The following is a 19,504-nucleotide window of genomic DNA, read 5'->3' as shown; positions in this document are numbered from 1 at the left end:
TTTGCGTGCAAAACTAGTAAATAATGTATTACATTATAAAACATCACAGGCGTCCTGATGCACCTCAGTTCAACTTTACCCCTATGTCTTATCTTTGTTTTGGGACATCCTGATTTTTGCAGCGTGGGCAGGTGAAGAGAGGGCGGGAACTGGAGAGTGTCCTCCCCGCGTCTATACTTCCCGCAAGCAAGTTGTCCTTTTGCGCGATCTGATTGGCCACTGACGTTTCTGGTCATGTGACATGTGCGCCCAATCGTGTGACGGCAAGTTCTTTGGACTGGTTAAGCTTAGGCGCTCTTTCGAAGTTGGTTAAGGTTAGAGTTTGTCTTAGAGCAGGGCGATAGAACGCCAGACCTGATTCCAAACTCTAACCTTAACCAACTGCGAAAGAGTCGCCTAGAAGCTTAACCAGTGATAAACTAGGCGTTAGGTCGTTTTGCAGGCTGTTCGAAGCGGAAATGGACTAAGCCACTGCTCGTCACGCGATTGGGCGCACATGTCACATGACCAGAAATTGTCAGTGGCCAATCAGAGCAACGCGGAAGGACAACTTGCTTGTGGGAAATATAGACGCGTCCTCCCCGCCTGTCACTCACTCACCACAGGCCAAACACACCGAGGAACCCCCAGACAGTACACCACAGGCCCCCCTCACGGCACCCCCCCCACCCCGCCTCTCATCGACGGATCGACGAGGAGGCAGCAGTGCGCCAGCTTCGCCCCAATTTGCTCACACAGCGAAATAGGACCTGGACGCACCGACGGTTTCTTTTATCCAGTGGTATAACCCAAACCCAGCCTATTACCGGTCGGTCTATGGGGCCACGGCGGCGAGCACATCTCTCCCAAGATCCATTGGGGCTGGCTGGCCTCCTCTGGACTTCTTGGAACCGGCGGCAACAATAAACATTATGCCAACGTTAACCTCCCGGGATATTGAACAACGGCAACTCTATACATAAATAATTGTCCTGACTTTCCAACTCCACTCCAGCAGCCTGCCTGGGAGAAATTCGATGGGACTTATTATAGATCTTCCTCTCTCCCCCCCGTCCCATCTCTGTAACAGCAGCTGTCCCGAACCCACTTTCCTGGTGGCCAGGTGGCCTGCTAGGTGGCCTGCATGCTCCAGGGTTAATTCCCCATCTCCCCCTCTCTCTCTCTCTCTCTCTCTCTCTCTCTCTCTCTCTCTCTCTCTCTCTCTCTCTCTCTCTCTCTCTCTCTCTCTCTCTCTCTCTCTCTCTTCTCTCTCTCTTTCTCTCTCTTTCTCTCTCTGTCTCTCTGTCTCTCTGTCTCTGTCTCTCTCTCTCTCTCTTTCTCTCTCTCTCTGTCTCTCTCTTTCTCTCTCTATTTCTCTCTCTTTCTCTCTCTGTCTCTCTGTCTCTGTTTCTGTCTCTCTCTTTATCTCTGTCTGTCTCTCTATCTCCCCCCTCCCTCCCTCTATTGCTTAAGGACAGCTTTGTAACAGAGAGGTATATTATCTTCTTGTCTGACTCTAGGTTCCCATAAAGTTAGCCTGTTGCTTTAAGGGGAAATTGGGTCCCTTAGAGAACATTGTTTGAAGAGAGAGGGCTGCCTGAAAACCGTCTGAATGAAAACCTTCTGGCTGGAAACCTTTGATTGATTGATTGATTGAAAATTGTATTAACAGATTGCAGAATGGGTACAATACAGTACGGCTCAATACACACAATTGTTAAGGGGATGCAGACCAGAGAAAGACTTTCGTCTTGTTTACATCAGGGTCCCCCATTTTACATTCATCATAACATATATGACATACATGACGTACAGATATACAGTACTGTTACATCCAGACATTTATTATGACATACAAGATATACAAATATACAGTACTGTTTATTTACAGACAGAGTTTCTAAAAGAGAATATATACATTTGAGGGGGAGGAAACTGTACATTGGGGGGGGTTGGGCATTTACAGGGGCCAGTTTCGAATTGTGGCCTCCTGTAGGTGCTCTTTGAGGGCGGTTTTGAAGGAGGGTAGGGATTGATGCTTTTCCAATGGTCTAAACTTGACCATGTGCCCCACGGTTAAATAATGTCATGCAGGGCGGTCAGGTGGCGTAGCGGAGATTGTGCTCGTCACCAATGCAAGAGGCTGCGGTCTCGACTCCCGGAGAGTCAGCATTGCCTTGGCTCGGGCTGATCGCTATACTATATAACTCGTTTGGCTGAGTTAGGGGGAGGGGAGCCGTGGGTGGGTCCTGGGCGTTGTGGACAGCGACCCCTACAGTTCGGTCGGGGCGCCTGCTCAGCGAAGGTAGGATCTGGTGAGAGGTAGTGCGACCTTCCACACGTTACACTCTCCCGGTGAGAATCTGCGCGGCCAGGCTGGCTGCACATGCGTCGGAGGAAAGCATGTGACAGTCTCCGGCCTCTCGGACCAACAGTAGGGGAAAGTACGCAACAACCAGGAAGGGGGTTGGGAATTGGCATAACGACTAACAGTGGGATGGGAGAAAAATCGGAAAAAGAAGGAGAGGGAAAAAGAGAATAAAAAAAATAAAAAAGAATAATGTCATGCAAAAGTGCCCTTTTGAGTGGCAAAGATTATAGAGGACGTGCCCATTGGTGCCCTTCCAATGGTCTAAACTTTACCATGTGCCCCCACAGTTGAAAACGTCGCGCTAAAGTGCCCTTTGAGTGGCAAAAACTATAGAGGACGTGCCCATTGGTGCCCTTCCAATGGTCTAAACTTGACCATGTGCCCCACGGTTAAATAATGTCATGCAAAAGTGCATGTATTGTACATTGGAAGGGGTTGCGTTAGGACATTTACAGGGGTCAGTTTCGAATTGCAGTCTCTAGGTGCTCTTTGAGAGTGGTTTTGAAAGTGGGTAGTGATTCACATTCCTTTACAGCTGTGGGTAGGGCGTTCCACATTGATGTGGCATAATTGCGATACTTAAGAGTGGTAGTAAACTTAAAAGTGGGTTTAGCATTGGCCTATGTTCTATGATTACAGAATGCCAATGAGAGAAAGAAATCGGAAGAATATTAAAAAGCAGCTGAAAAATTCTTTGAAAAATTGGGTCCACTCCAAAGCAACAATAGTAAGGGAGGAGATAAGGATACAGGTATGTATTTGTAAGTCCTCACTACTAGCTATGTGTACAAGCTTGTCGCACAGAGCCAATAGTTTGGATTATAACTGAGAATCTGGTGATAACATGGTCAATAATGCTTATTTTGGACAGAAGAATGTGTTTTAAACATTTAAATTGACCAACCATAGACCCTTTTTATTCCAATCAAGGCAAGAGGGCTAGTGGTGGTAGTGCTATATGACATGTTATTTTATAATACAATTATAACATTGTAGGCTACAGTACGAATATTATATACAGTACAATTATATTACTATTATAAAACAAATATTATTTGCTCCACCTTAGATAAAGACAGTACAGACAATGAAGATGGAGATATTCAAGAGGGAAATGATGATATCAGGAAGAGAGATGGTGAAGAAGTGGAGGAAAGACAAAATGCAGATGATTCTATTGAGAGAAATTATGAAGAAGTGGAGGAAAGACAAAATGCAGATTATTCTATTGAGAGAAATTATGAAGAAGTGGAGGAAAGACAAAATGCAGATGATTCTATTGAGAGAAATTATGAAGAAGTTGAGGAAAGAGAATGCAGATGATGCTATGGAGAGAAATGATGATGAAGATGGTCATGGAGATGCTAAAGAAGGCAAGGATGAAAATGATGATGGGGAGAGAAATTATTCAAACAACACAACAACAAATAACTTGAATGCTCTCCAGTTGCCATTAAAATATCCCACTGATCCAGCCAGTATCCAGGTACAATATATTTGTTTAATGGAGAGAATGGGGAAGATAGAGAGGGGGGAGGGAGAGAGAGAGAGAGAGAGAGAGATAGAGGAGAGGAGGAGAGGACAGGATGAGAGAAGGAGAGGAGAGGACATGAGGAGAGAAGGAGAGGAGATAAGGGGAGTACAGGAGGAGAGTACAGGAGGAGAGAAGGGGAGTATATAGGACAGAAGGAGAGGGCAGGAGGAGAGGACACGAGGAGAGAAGGAGGACATGAGGAGAGAAGGGGAGGAGAGAAGGAGAGTTAGGAGAAAGAAAGGAAGAAGCTCAACGGCACTCGGATTAACTTTAACTGTTAAACTGTTTTATATCCTGTAAAATATATGTTGTAAATAGCGTTTAAAGAATAGGTTCACTATTTTTCAACCCGGACCATATTAAATGCTTTCCCCCAAATATTTATATTCCTTACTGATATCTTTAGCATTGAGAAATGTACCACTGCAGCAATGGTTTAGGCCTTCAAACAGTCCATGATAATCTACTTTTCAAACACAATGATAAATCTAAGTTTCAAACACCATGATAAATCCACTTTTCAAACACCACGGTAATTTACTTTTCAAACACCATGGTAATTTACTTTTCAAACACCATGATAATTTACTTTTCAAACACCATGATAAATCTACTTTTCAAACACCATGACTGACAATGAGGTGAAATAAACATTTGAAAGGTGTATTGTTCCCTGTGTGTTTTTATCATAGAGGTGTGGTTATACTATTAATCTGGATTGGTCTATGTTATTCTAATGTTAATCTTAATCAAGGATGAAGACTATTTCACCACACATGACGCATCATAGCTTTTTGCTCACTGATGGGGTCCCATGTTGTGCAGTAGGTGCCCCTTTTTTTCTTTTCGCCCCTGCCCTTCAAACAGCCAGAGTCCGCCACTGCCTTTGAGGTGCTTTGGTACCATGAGGTGCAAGCGTAGTCGTAGTACCCTTGAATGAGTGCTCCTGTTAGAGTCTTCAGGGTATTCTTGTTTACCAGGGAGGAGATCCGGTACAAGAATCTTGTTTGTTGGTTGACTTTTTTTATTACATTGGATGCCATTTTGTCACAGGAAAGATTTGCCTCTAGGATGGAACCTAGTAGGTATGTAATTTCATCTTTCCTTGTGACAATATTGCCACCCACTGTAACTGAGAAGCCGTTGGCCTCGCTGAGTTTGTTATTTGATCCAAAGAGAATGGACTCTGTTTTACCCAGGTGTAATGATAGTTTGTTATCAGCGAGTCGGGTGCAGATTCTGCCGAGTTCAGAGCCAAGGGTTTTTTCAACCTGTAACTTGTTCTTGTCAGAGACCAGCAGGGCTGAGTCGTCCGCGAACAAGAACAAGTTGCAGTCACAAGCTGACGACATGTCATTTGCTTAAATTAGGAACAGTAGCGGTCCTAGTATGCTTCCTTGTGGAACACCACAGCTCACTGGGAGGGGGGGGGATAGGGTACCGTTTACCTCCACCATCTGTTCTCTCCCCTCCAGGTAGGATTGCATCCAGCTCACTGATGAACTATCAAAACCAATTGCTTTTAGCTTGTCAATCAGAATGGAGTGATTGACAGTGTTGAAAGCCTTTTGTAGGTCCAGCATGACCATGCCGCAGTATTTGCCCGCATCCACCTCTTGTTTGATGTGGTCGTTTAAATAGAGAAGGCATGTGTCAGTGGAGTGGGATGTTCTGAAGCCAGATTGGAATTCGAAGATTAGATTTTTTCACCTTGTGCCTGAAAACCTTCTGGCTGAAAACCTTCTGAATGAAAACCTTCTGGCTGAAAACCTACTGATTGATTATTGTTAACAACACCAGGGGCCGCAATGTTGCTATTTATTAGTTTAGTTTGGATTTATGATGGCATAAAATACTGTAGAAGAATTCTAAGAATTACAAGTATAGTAGATATGTTTTGTAAAAAGAAATTGCAGGCTCTGCAAATGTCAAAATGTCAAATGTAAATAAAATTACAATAATAATGATAAATAATATTAAAAAAAAATATATAATAATAATAATAATAATAATAATAATAATAATAATAATAATAATAATAATAATAATAATAATAATAATAATAATAATAATAATAATAATAATAATAATAATAATAATAATAATAATAATAATAATAATAATAATAATAATAATAATAATAATAATAATAATAATAATAATAATAATAATAATAATAATAATAATAATAATAATAATAATAATAATAATAATAATAATAATAATAATAATAATAATAATAATAATAATAATAATAATAATAATAATAATAATAATAATAATCTCAATAGCGCTCGGCAGAGGTCCGTTATTACTCGATAACGGACCTCTGCCGAGCAATAATGACCGCTGTTCGCAGCTGAAGCAATCAAGCCCACTGACACACACTGCATCAGTGCAATCAGACACACCTGCCGGCTGCCATTTCTGTTCAGATCCCTGTGAGGTGAACCTTTATTGTTGTATTGTTGTAAGTGCCGGACCCCAAGAAGAATAGCTTTTGTCAAGTGCAAAAGCTAATGGGGATCCTAAATAAACAAACAAACAAACCTTTATCATTTCTCATCTGCCGCCTCCCCCTGACCTCATCTGCAACTCTGACTCCTCCCCCTGACCTCATCTGCAGTGCTGACACAGGCCGCCTCCCCCTGACCTCATCTGCAACTCTGACTCCTCCCCCTGACCTCATCTGCAGTGCTGACACAGGCCGCCTCCCCCTGACCTCATCTGTAGCTCTGACTCCTCCCCCTGACCTCACCGGCAGCTCTGACAGGCCGCCCCCCCCTGACCTCATCTGTAACTCTGACAAGCCGCCTCCCCCTCACCTCATTTCACTCACAAGTGACATCTCAAGCAACAGGCTTGTCATGAACTAGATGATCAAATGTACTGTCTGTCATCATACAGCAGTACAGTACAGCGAAAAGAGGTTTGGCATCCAACCAGAGTGCAAATGTAGCAGTAAAGTGTGATAGACAGTCACATACAATGTATGGTCCAGTTGACCTAACTCAAGCCCCACCCACTTTTCCTGATCCTCCAATCACAACGGACGTTGTGATTGGAGGATCGGGAAAAGGGGGTGGGGCTTGAGGTAGATCAATTGCATCTCTCCCTCTCTCTTAGATGAGATTAGATTAGATTCAATGTATTGGCATCATTCAGCACAAGTACAGTACAGCGTAAAAATAGGTTTGGCATCCAATCAGAGTGCAAATGTAGCAGTAAAGTACAACAGTGATATACAGTGGTCTCCCCTGCACCGCCCCCCCCCCCCCCCCACACACACACGCACACGCACACGCACACACACACACACACACACACACACGCACACGCACACACACACACACACACACACACACACACAACACCAAGGGAATAGTGCAATCTTCTTTTATACCCCCCCTGTTTATGTCTATTATGTCTCACTCTTGTCTTTATTATTTTAATACTGTATTTTAGGACTGTGTTGTTATTATCTATAGGACTGTGTGACTGTTAGCACATAGGGCTGCATTTTAAATTCCGTTGTACCATTCTTGTGACAATGACAATAAAGATCATTCATTCATCCATTCATTTATTCATTCAAGTAGATAGGTATAAATAGAGTATAAGACAGTTGTAGACAGTGAAGACAGTAGAATGTATAAATAGAGTATAAGTCAGTTGTAGACAGTGAATACAGTAGATATGTATAAATAGAGTATAAGTCAGTTGTAGACAGTGAAGACAGTAGAATGTATAAATAGAGTATAAGTCAGTTGTAGACAGTGAAGACAGTAGAATGTATAAATAGAGTACAGTTGTAGACAGTGAAGACAGTAGAATGTATAAATAGAGTATAAGTCAGTTGTAGACCGTGAATACAGTAGATATACATGTAGGTATAAATAGAGTATAGCAGCATGGGGGAGGGGGGAGGGGAGGTACAGGTTAGTAGAAGACATACAGGTACTGAGGTCACAGAAGTATAGTATACAGTGGAGAAGTAAAAAAATAAAAATAGAATAAAAAGGCAGTGTAAACAATATACAGTATAATTAACTCTGGACATGCGCGTATACAAATAGAGTATTATAGGCAACAGAGTTCAGAGTTTGTACAGTATGCGGTAACAGAGCCTATGTATTGGCCTTGGGGGTCGGAGTTGAGAGTTCATATGGTGTGGGGGGGGGGGGGGGGGGGGGGGGGGGGTAGGGGCTATCATCATAGTAAATCATTTCCTATATTATATAAAAAATGTAAAAAAGCACAAACCTATACCAGCCCATAATTACACATTTCCCCCTCATTTCTGCGTCGTTGTCATTCGGTTTTATTCTACAACAACACATAACAACACATAATAACAACAACAACAACTATAAAAAAAACTTTAAAAAGCATAAACGTGTGGCCCCTGGACTATAATACGGCGCTCGCCTCGCAGGTTGAACTTTGAGCCGACACTCTCTGCTGCAACATCTACTTTATCGACTCCAGCGCTCTATCGCTCGCCGAAAAAAGGAGGGACTAAAAAAGGACCGTTATAAAGGGGAGGGGGGCGGGGGGGGGGGGAGAGAGCCGGGCCACATTATAAAGGATCTGGACGGAGCGGGAGGGGCGTCAGTCAAGCTTCAGAAGAGCTGAAGACCACCAGAGGAGAAGAAGATGGGCGACACCACGCTCTGTCTGCTGCTGCTCCTGAGCGCCTACGCCATCATGGCTCGTAAGTGATGCACCTCTCTCTCCTGACACCCTTTCATTTCATCCACGTTTATAGTGCAATGTGTGCAATGTTGACCAAACCAAACCAAATGTACTTATTTTGCAGAGATGAAAACATCGACGCAATTAAATTAACATAAATAAATAAATTGTGTGTATCTATTGGTTAAATTGCATAATTTTAGGTTCATTATACTGTACTATATAATTGTATTATTTTTATTTTATTATAATATAACGAATATATAACTAAATCGTACTATTTATACTACACTATATTGGTATACAGTATTATACAATCTTTTTATATATTATTATTCTATGTTACACTGCTATATATTATATTACTATACTCCTATACTATTTCAAATAATGCAACAACAAACAAACAAACAACAAGTACAGATATAGCCTGAAGCCATTCAAATATATAAAGGAACACACATATATATATAGTAACATCTGTAAGGATTGTCTCTAAAAATATGTATGTATTTATATATAATTTTACATCAACATACCTTTAAAAGAAAATGCAACAAGATTGAAAAATAAATAAATAAATATATATATTTATTTATTTATTTTTCAATCGTGTTGCATTTTCTTTTAAAGGTATGTTGATGTAAAAGTGTTGTTGTGAAAACGATGACTAAAGCCCTTTGCCTCTCTTGCCCTGTGTGTGAACAGAATCAAAACATGTCAGATATCCAATCCGTTTCCTCGAAGATATTGCATAATGTGCTTGGGTTACTCTGATTGGCCCAATCAGTCACATCTAGTTCATGTGGTGTAAGGACAACATCCCTATCTCCACCAATCAAGCATCTACACTGTAAAAAAAGAAAAAACTGTAAAAAAGTGGGAAATGTCTGGCAGCAACGGTTGCTTCAAATTACAGTAAAATCCCCAAATTAAAATAAAGTGGAAAAGAAATTAATTTACAGAATTCATTTTTAATTTGATGTGTTTTTGTAAAAACACCTAAAATAAAAAATGTATTCTGTAAATAAATTTCTTTTCCACTTTGTTTTACATCCAAGACAATTAAGCAATGGAATAATCCTGTAAAAAAAAAATTAATTTCTTATTAAATCAATTTACAGATTACAACCTTTAGTGAATGGTTAATATTTTGCTCAAAAGTAATTTACTGTATTTTTATGGCATTTACACCTAAAGTAGAAAACCAAAAGTAATCTCTAAAATAATCCAGTGAATTTCCTGTGAAAAAACATTTTTTTTTACAGTGTATAGTGTCTCGTGTACAGAAGGCCACGCCCCCTCAGCCGACTGAGAGTTGGCTGTGCTCAAAGAGGCTGACCTAAACACTTACAACAAATCAAATGATACATCTGAAGGCATAATACTCATAATATTAACATTCCACCATAAACGTATATTTTTTTGTAATTGTACTGGATCTTTAAGCTTAACCCTTTCACTGCTGCACTACCAAAACGGTTAACCCTTTCACTGCCACACGACAGCCGGTTAACCCTTTACTATCACACAACCGACGGGTAAAGGGTTAATCTTCTGTTGTGTGGCAGTGAAAGGGTTAACATCATCCCTGTGTATAGTTGCTACTGGTATGCATTTGTGATGATTTGTGATGATCTGTGATGATCTGTGTTGATCTGTGCATCCATTTCAACACACAGAGTTAGGAGTAGAGGTCATTACTGCCTATGAATTACTGTGAATAAATCATTTACATTTAACAAACTGTACCACAAACAATTACCACCAACCATCGTTGTGTGGCATTAAAGTATCTTGTATCTTGTATCTTGTTCCCTTTTGGTTTAAAAAATAATAATAAATAATAATAAATAAATAAATGTTTTCTACAGTTATTTTTGAGGGTTACATAATGTGGATGATATACATTTTTGGGGGGTTATTTTTGTTTTGTTTTGAAGGATTCATCTGATAAGAATATAGGACAGGCATAAATAAGTATGTACCTTTTCAGTCACTGACAAAACAAAGACCGTTGACCTTATTTACAGTCTGGAATGATTGTATTGCGTGTGACTACTACTACGCATGCCTACAACTGTTTTACGCTGTACTCATACCCAGCCCACATCTACAATAACAATGTACACACTATGTATACATTTATATATATATATCTGCATATATATGTGTATACCACTATATTTATACCCATAACCACTCTTATTAGTTTAACCACTGCAGGCTAATATGGTTTACTACCATAGTGTATTCATACTCGTACCACTGTATATAATAATAACATTAGCTTAGTATTTTTACTCTGTAGCTTTGTCATATGCTCCATATATTGACGTGTTATACTGTATACGGCAATGCACTTGCCGTATTAGATGCAAAGTTAATTTAATTGTACTTGTATACTTGTACAATGAGAATAAATTGCATCTAATCTAATCTAGTGAATTTTTACGTTTATGGTGAATCATGTTGAAATGGTTCATCACTGAATCTCAAATGTCAATATTCAGAGTTATTGATTGTAATTGTTGGTTAGCGAGTTTGACGTCACTGATGTGATGAATCACTCTTTGTACTTTCTTTTGTCTTTTCCAGAGCAAGGCGGTGAGAATGACGAACCGACCTCCGCAACCTGCGCACGTAAGATTTATTATTTATAATTTTATTTATTTATTATTATTCACTATGTCTGATTCCATAAACCTATTGTTCAAGTGTTAAATACAGATATAGCCAAAACGCACTATAGGGTGTAAAAGGGGCATAGAAAGGGCATCTTGGTCAAAAGAAAAAGTTACATATAATTAAAAAGATATTCTATATATAATTTTTAAAGTACATTTTTAACGTTCTCTATATCATTTTAAAAATGTCTTTATATCATGTTTTTAAAAAGTTCTATATATAATTTTTTAAAGTTCTATATATCATTTTTTAAACTTCTAGATATAATCTTTAAAACGTCTAATCATTTTTAAAAGGTCCAAATATCATTTTCAAAAGTTAGATATCATTTTTAAAACGTCTATATATAACCTTTTACATAATAATCTTTAAAGGTTCTATATTTCTATAAACCTACACGTCACAGAAAAACAAAACAAGAATGCTGATTGATGCAGCTCTTGATATATCCATTATGTGCAACAACTGACCATAAAAGTATTTTCTAGCTGCTAAAAAAGGATGTGTCGACAACTTTGTCAGATTAAAACACAGTTAGGAGCCGAAACCAGATCAATCTTTCGCCGTCGACTAAAAACACACTTCTTCAATCAATATCTGATTATTTTTTTTATAACTAACCTTCTTACTGTCTCATACCATCATGCTATACTAATATACTATGCAGCACCCAAGTTTCAGCACTGTTTGATACACATTGTTACTCAGCTGAAAGAGTCGTATACCCTTCCTGCTGACTTGTCGTACACAACTTGTAAGTCGCTTTGGATAAAAGTGTTCAGCTAAATGACAAAATGTAAATGTAAAAAGACACATAATACTGTACCTTGTGATACTATATACGTGAGACTTCTGAGGGTCCTATACTGAATTTGTCAGGAATGCATATTATGTCCACGATCAATGTTTAATCCAATGACCCGTTCACCATTTTTCCTCTGGGGCCTTGCAAGCCTTCTAAGTATACAGTACGGCTTTGGACTCAGGGCACCGCGACTCATCTGCACACACACACTCGCTCGCACACACACACACACACACGCACACGCACACACACACACGCACACACGCACACACGCGCACACGCACACGCGTTGACCTGAGAGGAGGGGTCGATGATGACCTGAACCGCTGAACTCTCTTAGGCTTTAAACAAACACACAAGAACAAACAGGTTTTGTTTGGAGACAGCAGTTTCAGGAGACCCTTGCTCTCCGCCGAGTCTCGTTACGGCTTCAGTGCGATGATGGCTGCTGCCGTTTGACGTTGCCGGATTCCGCCGCTCGGTTTGCTAAAGAGTCCAAAGGTCCGGCGTTATCTGGTGATGTGGACAGTGGAGGGGTGCCCCTGTATATAGCAGGAGGTGAATTTTAGAGTTATGGCGTTTTAGATCTTATATAGGATGGGGGCTATATAGTCATTTAATAATAATAATAATAATAATAATAATAATAATAATAATAATAATAATAATAATAATAATAATAATAATAATAATAATAATAATAATAATAATAATAATAATAATAATAATAATAATAATAATAATAATAATAATAATAATAATAATAATAATACCCTTTATTTGTATAGCACCTTTCATACAAAAATTGCAGCTCAAAGGGCTTCACAGCAGAAAAGATTTGCCCTTGACCCTTTCACTGCCACACAACAGCAGGTTAACCCTTTCACTGCCACACTACAGAAGGTTAACCCTTTACTATCACACTACCTACCGATGGTTACCCGTCGGTAGTGTGATAGTAAAGGGTTAACCTTCTGTAGTGTGGCAGTGAAAGGGTTAACCTGCTGTTGTGTGGCAGTGAAAGGGTTAACCTTCTGTGTATTGTATCCTATGGCCGTTTTTTACATAATACAATAATAAAAAGAGTCAAATAGAATAGACAGAGTAAAATAGTGCAATAGTGCAGTGCAATAAAATAGTGGTAAAATGATGCAATAGTGTGGTGCAATAATGTTTCTGAATTACTGTTAAAACCGTCTTTACCTTCCCTATTTGATATCCACAATCTATGACCTGACAGTCTTCTTTCCTGTTTGATACCCATTTTGACCCTTTGAACCTCCCTCCCTCTCAGGGCAAACCTCCCTCTCAGGGCGCAGTTCTATAGGCATAACATTATCCAGTGGTTAATGTTTTTTGTATTTGAAGTATTTATTTATAAGAAATGCACAATTTATTTGGTCTTTACGGTGTAACCACTCTGTTCTATTTTAACAAAATGTTGTCTAGTTTATTTTTTACAGTGTAATCACTCACTTATATTTGAGCAATGTTTAGTCTAGTTTATTTTTTAACAGTGTAATCACTCCATTCTATTTGAACGACGTTGAAAACTTTTAGTCTAGTTAATTTTTTACAGTGTAATCACTCCATTCTATTTTAACAACGTTTAGTCTAGTTTCTACTAGACAATAATGCAGTATATACCGTCTATATATATTTATTCTTATGTGTATATACAGTATATCTATCCACATCTGTCTGTACATATACTGCATAATCCTATACCTGCTTATACACCTGCATATAACACATATAATATGTATATCTGTACATATCCCTTACCTACTCTTAGTTACGCTGCTGGCCAGTATGACTTACCGGTACTACCATAGTGTCTTTATACCTGTATCACTGTACACATTAATACTACAACTCTGTACATACATCTGATTAGCACTATTACTCAGTAGTACTAATCATTTATATATTCTATACCCAGTTTAATCACCTGTACATTGTATATTACTGTTGCACTTTACTGTTACATTTGCACTCTGGTTGGATGCCAAGGGTCTTTTCGTTGTACTGTACTTGTGCTGCATGATGACAATACATTACAATCTAATCTAATCTAATCTAATAACAAACGAAAGACAGGAATACATCAAATTAACCCAATCTGAAGTAATTTAGCTTAAAGGGGCACTTCACTAAAACAAAATGCTGACGGTCTGTAGTGTGGTAGTGAAAGGGTTAACCTTCTGTAGTGTGGTAGTGAAAGGGTTAACCTTCTGTAGTGTGGTAGTGAAAGGGTTAACCTTCTGTAGTGTGGTAGTGAAAGGGTTAACCTTATGTAGTGTGGTAGTGAAAGGGTTAATTAACCCTTTGCCGTGTGTGGCAGTGAAAGGGTTAACCTTCTGTATTGTCGCAGTGAAAGGGTTAACCATTTGGTAGTGTGGTAGTGAAAGGGTTAAGCCAATTAGTGTTGTTATAGAGAATTAGAGTCCACACCATTTTTCTACATTTATTACTGTACATTTTACTGTATATTACTGTATATCTTTGGCTGTATAACATATTTTAGAATGTATATCCTTGATGGTAATTTTATTTTTATTTATATTTGTATTCTTATTTGTGATTTGTGATTTTTGACTATATACCTAAAATGTTCATCGTGAGCATGAATCTGTGACGCTGAATTTCCCTCGGGATCAATAAAGTACTTCTATTTGATTCTATTCTATTCTTATTCCCTTCCCTCACAGTGGCGAGCCGATTCAAAGCCAACAGGAAGTACGTGTACCAGTACGTCACGGAGAGCAGGAACGGCGTGACGGGCACGGCCAACCTCAGGAACGGACCCAAAGTCACCTGCCAGGTGAGGCCACCCTCACCCTGTCAAATAAATACTTGAGATTTACCAAACTGAAGTTTGACTTATTATTAGAAGTGTACTATTTTGGTAGGAAAAAGTAACTAAATGGTAAATGTGTTCTTCACATTGTACCCATTCACACACACATTCACACACCTAGAACAACTAGAAATACACCCACATATATCCTATATCCACATACATACACAAAACTATCATTTCAATATATTTAAGCATATCTTGAGTACAATTTTTTTTTTTTTTAACTTAAATTTTTATTTTCATTTTTTCAACAACATACATAGACAACATTCATAGACAATACACAGTACATAAATTAAAACAAATAGACAAAAAAAGGGTAAAGAAAAAGTGTGACATGGGTCCTTCGGTCCCTTCTACATTTGCATTATTTATTTACATTTTTATTCATTTCCTTGTATCCTTTTCAAACCTCTGTGATGTCGTTACTTCCCCTCCTGTATTCTTCCCATTTTCCCCATTTCCATTCAAACTTTTCTTCTTGCAGCCTCAGCAGATGTGTGATTCTCTCCATTTCCTGTTTAACACACAACTGCAACTTAAAGGTTCACGTCAACTTTTTGGGGAAATTCGCTTATTTGCCATGCATCTACCCTGGAGTTAGACAAGCAGATACATACCCTTTTCTTCTCTGTTCATGCATTAGGCTTAGGGAACAGCCACACCGTTAGCCTAGCTTAGCGTCATTCACTGGAAATAGGTGTGCCAGTGTAGCCTAGTTCCCAACAGTCACGAAATACACTCCAAATACAACTCCAAAACGTTCCTGTTAACATGTTGTGACCTGTGTATTTACCATGTGGAGAAAAAAAATATATAAAATAATTGGAAGTTTTCGTTTTCTAAGCAGATACTGTATATACTCAGAATTTTTTTTTGCCGAACCACTGCTGCCTTAGCACAGTGATTTCATCACCTCAAAAGCCCTGTTGCTTTTTGAAAAACTGGGCGTTTGAGGTGATGAAATCACGGCGCCGGTTCGACAAATAGTTTTGAGTATATATCTGTTTATAAAACGAAAATGCCTAATTCTTTATTTATAAAAAAATAAATTATCTGCTTGTCTAATTCCAGGGTATATGGCAAATAAGCAAATTTCCCCAAAAAGTTGGTGTGTTCCTTTAAGTAGTTTCAATTTAACACAACTTTAGTATACTTTCTGAATACATCAAAAGTATACTAAAGTATACAAAGTATACAAATATACCTAACCCCTGTGTGGTGTTCTGGTCTCTGTGGGACCCGTTTTCAATGTTTACTAAAAGAGAAATGATACAATGATGTTTCTTTTTTCAACCTGAGACTCATTGGCCTTGCATGGATAATCTTCTGTGAACACACATTTATATTACATACGTGGTGTTCTGGACTCCAACGTGTGGAAATTGTAGGTGAAAACAAGTAAACATGGTAGAAATTCAACAAAAGGGTTCACTGGGTATCTTCACTATCTACCTCCGCCTTGTTTCATGTATATTTATTGAAGATAAACATGATTTATTTAAATTAATGTCTTGATTACAATGAATTTGTTGATAAAATCTTATCAAACAAAATATCAACAGCACTTTAATTGATACATGTGATCCAGCAGAGGTAAATGGGAAACATTAACCATGAATATGCTGTCTAGATCGCTTGCAATTGAGATATGGTTACAGTAACATGTGTTGAGTATTTCTACATGAATGGTTATGATTTCATTGTTTTAAAATCCCAACAATGTTGTGGGTCCACCAGACACGCAAATACTGGACTGTGTTACTTCCCTTGTCTTATCTAATACTAATTTATCTGCATGCCCTACCTCGCTCTCTTCCTCCCTCTCTTCCTCCATCTCTCCCTCCCTCTCTCCCTCCCTCTCTTCCTCCCTCTCTCCCTCCCTCTCTTCCTCCCTCTCTTCCTCCCTCTCTTCCTCCATCTCTCCCTCCCTCTCTCCTTCCCTCTCTTACTCCATCTCTCCCTCCCTCTCTCCCTCCCTCTCTTCCTCCATCTCTCCCTCCCTCTCTCCCTCCATCTCTCCCTCCCTCTCTCCCTCCCTCTCTCCCTCCATCTCTCCCTCCCTCTCTCCCTCCTTATCTCCCCCTCTTCCTCCATCTCTCCCTCCCTTTCTCCCTCCCTCTCTTCCTCCATCTCTCCCTCCCTCTCTCCCTCCTTATCTCCCCTTCTTCCTCCATCTCTCCCTCCCTCTCTTCCTCCATCTTTCCCTCCCTCTCTCCCTCCCTCTCTCCCTCCCTCTCTTTCTCCATCTCTCCCTCCCTCCCTCTCTTCCTCCATATCTCCCTCCCTCCCTCTCTCCCTCCATCTCTCCCTCCATCTCTCCCTTCCTCTCTTCCTCCCTCTCTTCCTCCATCTTTCCCTCCCTCCCTCTCTCTCTCCCTCCATCTCTCCCTCCCTCTCTCCCTCTCTCCCTCCCTCCCTCCCTCCCTCCCTCCCTCCCTCCCTCCCTCCCTCCCTCCCTCCCTCCCTCCCTCTCTCCCTCCCTCCCTCTCCCTCCCTCCCTCTCTCCCTCCCTCTTCCCTCTCCCTCCCTCTCTCCCTCCCTCTCCCTCCATCCCTCCTCCATCCCTCCCTCTCTCCCTCCCTCTCTCCCTCCCTCTTCCCCTGTTGGCTGTTATCACCGTGGTGTCATTAGGTGGAGATTGAAGTCCCTGTAGCGTGTAGCTTCAAGCTGCAGACCAGCGACTGTGTGCTCAGCGAGGTGTCTGTCATGGACCCCCAGGGCCAGCCGGTGTTCAGGCAGGCTGCAGGCTCCGAGGCCTTCCAGGCAGACATGGCCAGGTTAGTACACACTCTAACCCTAACCAGGCTCTGGGCCAAGTTAGTACACACTCTCTAACCCTAACCAGGCTCTGGCCAAGTTAGTACACACTCTCTAACCCTAACCAGGCCCTGGGCCAAGTTAGTACACACTCTAACCCTAACCAGGCTCTGGCCAAGTTAGTACACACTCTAACCCTAACCAGGCTCTGGCCAAGTTAGTACACACTCTAACCCTAACCAGGCTCTGGCCAAGTTAGTACACTCTCTAACCCTATAACCAGGCTCTGGCCAAGTTAGTACACACTCTAACCCTAACCAGGCTCTGGGCCAAGTTAGTACACACTCTAACCCTAACCACCAGGCTCTGGCCAAGTTAGTACACACTCTAACCCTATAACCAGGCTCTGGGCCAAGTTAGTACACACTCTAACCCTATAACCAGGCTCTGGGCCAAGTTAGTACACACTCTAACCCTAACCAGGCTCTGGCCAAGTTAGTACACACTCTCTAACCCTAACCAGGCTCTGGCCAAGTTAGTACACACTCTAACCCTAACCAGGCTCTGGCCAAGTTAGTACACACTCTAACCCTAACCAGGCTCTGGCCAAGTTAGTACACACTCTAACCCTATAACCAGGCTCTGGGCCAAGTTAGTACACTCTCTAACCCTCTAACCAGGCTCTGGCCAAGTTAGTACACACTCTAACCCTATAACCAGGCTCTGGCCAAGTTAGTACACACTCTAACCCTAACCAGGCTCTGGGCCAAGTTAGTACACACTCTAACCCTAACCAGGCTCTGGGCCAAGTTAGTACACACTCTAACCCTAACCAGGCTCTGGGCCAAGTTAGTACACACTCTAACCCTAACCAGGCTCTGGGCAAGTTAGTACACACTCTAACCCTAACTAGGCTCTGGCCAAGTTAGTACACACTCTAACCCTAACCAGGCTCTGGCCAAGTTAGTACACACTCTAACCCTAACCAGGCTCTGGGCCAAGTTAGTACACACTCTAACCCTAACCAGGCTCTGGGCCAAGTTAGTACACACTCTAACCCTAACCAGGCTCTGGGCCAAGTTAGTACACACTCTAACCCTAACCAGGCTCTGGGCAAGTTAGTACACACTCTCTAACCCTAACCAGGCTCTGGGCAAGTTAGTACACACTCTAACCCTAACCAGGCTCTGGGCCAAGTTAGTACACACTCTAACCCTAACCAGGCTCTGGCCAAGTTAGTACACACTCTAACCCTAACCAGGCTCTGGCCAAGTTAGTACACACTCTAACCCTATAACCAGGCTCTGGGCCAAGTTAGTACACACTCTAACCCTATAACCAGGCTCTGGCCAAGTTAGTACACACTCTAACCCTAACCAGGCTCTGGCCAAGTTAGTACACACTCTTCTCAGACGCCATTACCGTTAAAGACCTCGTTTAAAAGTTAGTATTGTTTAGGATTTGGATAGTCGACTTTGATTGGCCGAAATTTGGCGATAGTCGACTGGTAGTCGACTACCCCCCTGAATGCAAAAAAAAATATATATATATATATTTAAAAAATGCAATTGGTCCACTGATGGATACATCTTGATATTTGTCTAGTGTGTTCATTAGATGGGTGAAATCCTCTTTCAGTGCCTTCAGTGTTTTCTTAGGCAGTTATCCTCGCTTTTAGGCCTCTTTGCTTTTGGAAAGAATGATACAAAATATATATAATAATAATAATAATAATAATAATAATAATAATAATAATAATAATAATAATAATAATAATAATAATAATAATAATAATAATAATAATAATAA

General features: G+C 40.4%; 1 protein-coding gene across 1 annotated transcript in view; it reads left to right on the top strand.

Annotated features, from left to right (window-relative positions):
• Positions 1 to 8,540: 8,540 nt before the first annotated feature.
• The window catches only part of apoba (apolipoprotein Ba), a gene marked incomplete at both ends in the record, with an annotated part of 44,720 nt that continues 33,756 nt past the window's right edge, over positions 8,541 to 19,504 (top strand). The window contains 3 exons of the mRNA XM_084310349.1: positions 8,541 to 8,598; positions 14,784 to 14,896; positions 17,570 to 17,715. Coding sequence (XP_084166475.1) covers positions 8,541 to 8,598; positions 14,784 to 14,896; positions 17,570 to 17,715 — 317 coding nt within the window. The remainder of the gene's footprint in view (positions 8,599 to 14,783; positions 14,897 to 17,569; positions 17,716 to 19,504) is intronic.

Source organism: Notolepis coatsorum (assembly GCF_963971535.1).
Source record: "Notolepis coatsorum genome assembly, chromosome: 3".
Classification (NCBI taxonomy): Eukaryota; Metazoa; Chordata; class Actinopteri; order Aulopiformes; family Paralepididae; genus Notolepis; species Notolepis coatsorum.
The sequence above is the reverse complement of the archived record's forward strand: the minus strand, read 5'-3'. Positions and strand labels throughout refer to the sequence as shown.